The 5,088-nt window shown below is 32.9% G+C and overlaps 1 protein-coding gene across 1 annotated transcript; it reads left to right on the top strand.

Annotated features, from left to right (window-relative positions):
• The first annotated feature begins 1,721 nt into the window (after positions 1-1,721).
• LOC115698708 (transcription factor MYB106) lies at positions 1,722-4,087 on the top strand. Its single transcript, XM_030625854.2, has 3 exons — positions 1,722-2,020; positions 2,179-2,308; positions 2,780-4,087. The coding sequence occupies exons 1-3, from the start codon at positions 1,888-1,890 to the stop codon at positions 3,885-3,887; spliced, it is 1,371 nt and encodes a 456-aa protein (XP_030481714.2). The 5' UTR covers positions 1,722-1,887; the 3' UTR covers positions 3,888-4,087.
• The last annotated feature ends 1,001 nt before the right edge of the window (positions 4,088-5,088 follow it).

Genomic DNA, 5,088 nt, shown 5'->3' with positions numbered 1-5,088 from the left:
AAATATTTTATGTGTAAATGGGAATATCTATGTATATATTTATGTCGTCATTGACAAAGCTATATCGTAGTCCATGCAAATAATACGTGTATAAATATTAACTATAATAACGAAAATAATTATACTTATATAATAGTCAAAATTCTCTGTAGAATTTAACAATCCGTTTGATTTACTTTATGCTTTAATTTATGTACAAGCTTTTAATCGTTTAATTATTTGCTTTATAATGTTTGATGAAGAAACAAAGTAAACGAACAAGAGAAACAAGTTTGTGACATATTTAGTTTAATTACCTTTCTACAATTCTTGCCGGAATTCTTCTTTAAAGTCCTCTATAACGCGAGAATGAATATGTAGGGTTTTGATCAGTAAGAATAAAAATGGTGCAATCGATCTATTATTTGCACCTCGCGAAGACATGTACAGTATTTGAGCTAAAATATCATCTATTACATATGTATACAGGAAACATTTGTAATATATTAATGCAATTATACAATGCAAGAAGTAAAATACAACAAAATTAAAAATATATATGAGGGGAATATTAGTTTAAATCTAATACTACTTCTTATATGTATATATTTTTTTATATAAATACAAAACGTCAAATATTTGCAATTCTACTAATTTTTTATGATGATTTTTTTTTTTTAAAAAAAAAATATTATTTTGCTCTTACTTTTTTAATTACTTTAAGAAAATTCAATAACTTTATTCATATTTTACAATGGAGTTGCTTATATCTTTCTATTGCTTAAATACGTATAGGTGTAGAAGTATTAACTTTTTTTTTTATATAAAGGGGTAATATTTTACAAAAATAAAAATTAGTAATAATGGGGGGGGAAAGAAAATTTTCAACTTTCTTAATTTGTAAAATGGTGTAAATTTTCATTATTAATTTTTTTTTTACGAAATTAAAATTGGTAAATGGTTTGTGAAAATAATTTTATTTATTTTTTCTAATTTGTAATTAAAAAGGTATGTGGTGAGGAGAGTAAAAGAAACTAGTGCCAATAGAAGAAGTTAATATGACGAATTGTGAAACCATTCCTGTATAGTAGTCTCAAATTTAAGAAAACACTAGCGTAGACACGAAAATAATCTTAGGTTACAATTAAGGGACTCTAATTATACCAAGTTTTGAATTTTAGAAATAATTAAAACAAAAACATAAAAGAGAGAGAGAGAGAGCCTTTAATTACAATAATGAATTAATGAGAAGCATATTTATTTGACAAATCTGCAAGGAGAGAAGGAGCCATGACATATTAATAATACGCTTAAAGCTTCACCTAACACTATATATACGTTATAAATTACATTATCCAATGGACTGCAAAGGCACGTGTCTCGTAAACAAGCAAGCTGGACCAGCACTCTTTTGCCATCTTATAATTAGCTACACTACTCAAGATTATTAATTTCATGATAACTAATATTAATTAATTTTGGAATAACCATTTTTTTCAGAGGGGTTGCAGGACCAGAGAATTATTAATTAAGAATCAAGTAGCCAAGGGGGTATATTGGTCATCATAGGGATATAGATTTATATACAATATGAATATATATTGTTATAATTTAAATATATGTCATATCCATATTTATTATTAACTCCTTCTCCTTGGTTTTGACGTCCCTTTAACACGTTTTACTTATTTATTACTCTACCCCTCTATATATATTGGCATTCATGTTCTTACTTTCCCAAATCTCTTTAGGGCATTTCTCTAGCTTATAACTTATTATTAAGAGATCGGTCTCATCTTTTGATAATCAAGTTCTCTCTGTATCTCATCATCATATAAGCTATAGCTTAATAAGGGCTAGCTCTTCTAGTATTTCGGTCTTTGGAATCAATAGAAAGAAATAACTAAAATGGGAAGGTCTCCATGTTGTGAGAAGGTAGGGTTGAAAAAAGGACCATGGACTCCTGAGGAAGACCAGAAGTTATTGGCTTACATCGAAGAACATGGCCATGGAAGCTGGAGAGCCTTGCCTGCTAAAGCTGGTGATTTTCAACAAAGCATTAAAATAAAAAAATACTATTATATATATAAGCTTATGATCAATACACACACAGACCATATATGCAAATATATAGTACTAGTTTTGTTCGTCTTTTCCTATATAGCTTATAAAATTTTCTTGTGTATGTTATATTTGTAGGGCTTCAAAGATGTGGGAAAAGCTGCAGACTGAGGTGGACAAACTATCTTAGGCCTGATATAAAAAGGGGAAAGTTTAGTTTACAAGAAGAACAAACCATTATTCAACTCCATGCTCTCCTCGGAAACAGGTAAACTAAATTAAAAGATTCAAAAAGTATTACTCTTTTTTTGCTTATTTGTTTACTTTCTGAAGTTTCATATTGTGTATGTAATAAATATATTTGTAGTAAATACTAACTACATATATGATGACTACTGAGTCCGTATATTAACTTTTCCTGCCACACTGCTTAAATTGTTTTGTAGTTTTCTTCGCAGAACTAACTTCATAACAGTTACACACCCACATATATTCACTGCGTATTATATTGACAACTCAATTGATTAAGGAAAAATTATTCACGGGCTACATATCTATGTACAACTGTATGTATATATGATCAGTAATATTATACATCTAATCATTACTTACACAGCTAAAAATAAGAGCCCTATAATATTTGTATCGTACAATATTAATTAATCAATATCGTTGAGATAATAACTTCACATTATTATTTCTTTTTTCTGAACCCTTTTTTTGTTATTATTTTTAAAAGATGGTCAGCTATAGCAACTCACTTGCCAAAGAGAACAGACAATGAAATCAAGAATTACTGGAACACTCACTTGAAGAAAAGACTGACCAAGATGGGAATAGATCCCGTCACCCACAAACCTAAGATAGATGCCCTTGGCTCTGGCTCTGGCAACCCAAAAGACGCCGCTAACCTAAGTCACATGGCTCAGTGGGAGAGCGCTCGGCTCGAAGCCGAAGCCAGATTAGTTAGAGAATCGAAGCTACTGCTAACCAGCAATAACAACAATGCCAACAACAGCATGGCACTACCACATCATCACAACCACCAGCTGGGCTCGGCTAATCATTTCATGAACAAGCCAGGCGGAGCCATAACCCCACCACCGTGCCTGGACGTTCTCAAAGCGTGGCAAGGCGCGTGGACTAAGTCGAGTAACAGTAGCAGTCGAGATTGTAATACTCTCGCGGGAGTGATGGCTATGGACGACCTTGAATCTCCAACGTCCACGCTGAACTTCCCGGATGCCAACCATAATTACCCTAGGATTAATAATCAAACTGCTACCACAGTTGGATTCGGTACTAATGATACCACTGCTGATCATGACGGTTGGAAGTCGTGCTACGGCACGACCTCAGTTAACAACACTTCTACAAACACTAACAAAGTAGTAGTAGCAGCAGCAGCAGCGGCAACGATGAATAGTGATGATAATCACGACCACAACAGCGACATTAACCATATGGTGGCTCCACCTACCCCGCCGGAGTTCAAGGAGAGAAATATGGAACATGGTAATACGATGTCCTTGCAGGACATTGCGTTCGCTTGTAGTGAAGGAGGAGCCTGGTTTGTCGATCATGGGTTTAGAGCTGCAGCGGCCAGTACCGACGGTGTGGCTGCAGTGTCGAATATCATCGAAGGATTCACGGATGCTTTCATGTACAACTCTGAGGAGCCGAACTCGGCGGACGTGGTTGGAGATGGAGAGAACTCAAACGACTGCGGTGGGGCCGGCGGAGAAGGAAGCTGTGGAGCTAGCGGCTTATTTGAAGAGAACAAGAACTACTGGAATAGTATACTGAATTTGGTGAACACGTCACCGACTGGGTCGCCTGTGTTTTGATATTAGAGTTTTTGTTGTAGTAGCCAGTAATGGTAACTATTATTTCTTAATGATTTGTTTAATTAGTGACTATATATAGGGCTAGTCAACGATTATCATAGTGGCCTTATTAAACATGATTAGCAAGTTAGTGTACTAATAATGATGGAAAACTCCTAGTTAATAATAATAATAACATGTCCTTTTTTAGTTTTTAATAATTTCTTAAACTCGGAACGTCCACCATCTATTTATATTCAAACATTAATCATGACTTTTAACATTTTGCCTGAGAATATTTATTATTTGCTTAATCCCAATAATTTCAATATTGAAAAATTGTGATATATTATTATATTTTTGTGCAACATTATATGAAAACTGATCATGATCAGCGCGATTTTTGTTATTAAAAGTATGTACGTGAATATAAAAAGGTCTGATGCATGTAACAAGGAAAACTATGTAGATCGCCAATTTCTTTTTAGTAAGAAAGAAAGCTTTTTATTCAAAACAGCCACAAACATGCAAAATAACTGCTGCAACAACTACCCATATAACAACTACCACTTAGTAATTACACTAATATATGTGATGGTTTGAGAATAAATTTGTATTGGTTTTATTTAAAATAGGTGGATATGTAGGATTGTGTTTAGTGGTTGTTGTGATAATATAGTAAAGTAATGATGTTGATTAGTAGTTGTTGGTTTAAAATATGAAGATAGTTTAGCATAGAAGAGAGAATTGTATGTAGGAAGTAGTAAGCTTGTATTTATAGTTTGTAGTTTTAGTTTGGATGTTGGAGAATAGTTGATAAGAGTAGTTATAAATGGAAGAATGAGTAGTATCTTTGGTAGTGAAAGACTTGATTTATTTTTCAACTATTGGAATTTCGATGGGGTAATTATAGTTTATGCCCCCTACGTTTGTGACTAGAACAATTTATGTAGATTGTTCTAATTTTATATGATTCACAATTACTCTAGATTTTTCTTGATTAATTTCTTCTAAACTCTTCTAAATATTCTAGGCTTCTCTAGTTATTTATTTTTCCTACAAATGTGTCGAAATTACTAGAGTAATTACTATTGCAGAATTGTACGTAGCAACTTATAATACTCCTCCTTGGTACACATTTCGGTAATCTCGATCATGTCTCGCAGTAGCTCAAACTTGCTCATTGGTAGTGCCTTAATGAAAATATTTGTCAATTATTCTT

This window comes from Cannabis sativa, chromosome 8, assembly GCF_029168945.1.
Source record: "Cannabis sativa cultivar Pink pepper isolate KNU-18-1 chromosome 8, ASM2916894v1, whole genome shotgun sequence".
NCBI lineage: Eukaryota > Viridiplantae > Streptophyta > Magnoliopsida > Rosales > Cannabaceae > Cannabis > Cannabis sativa.
This window is presented reverse-complemented; position numbering and strand designations above follow the sequence as displayed.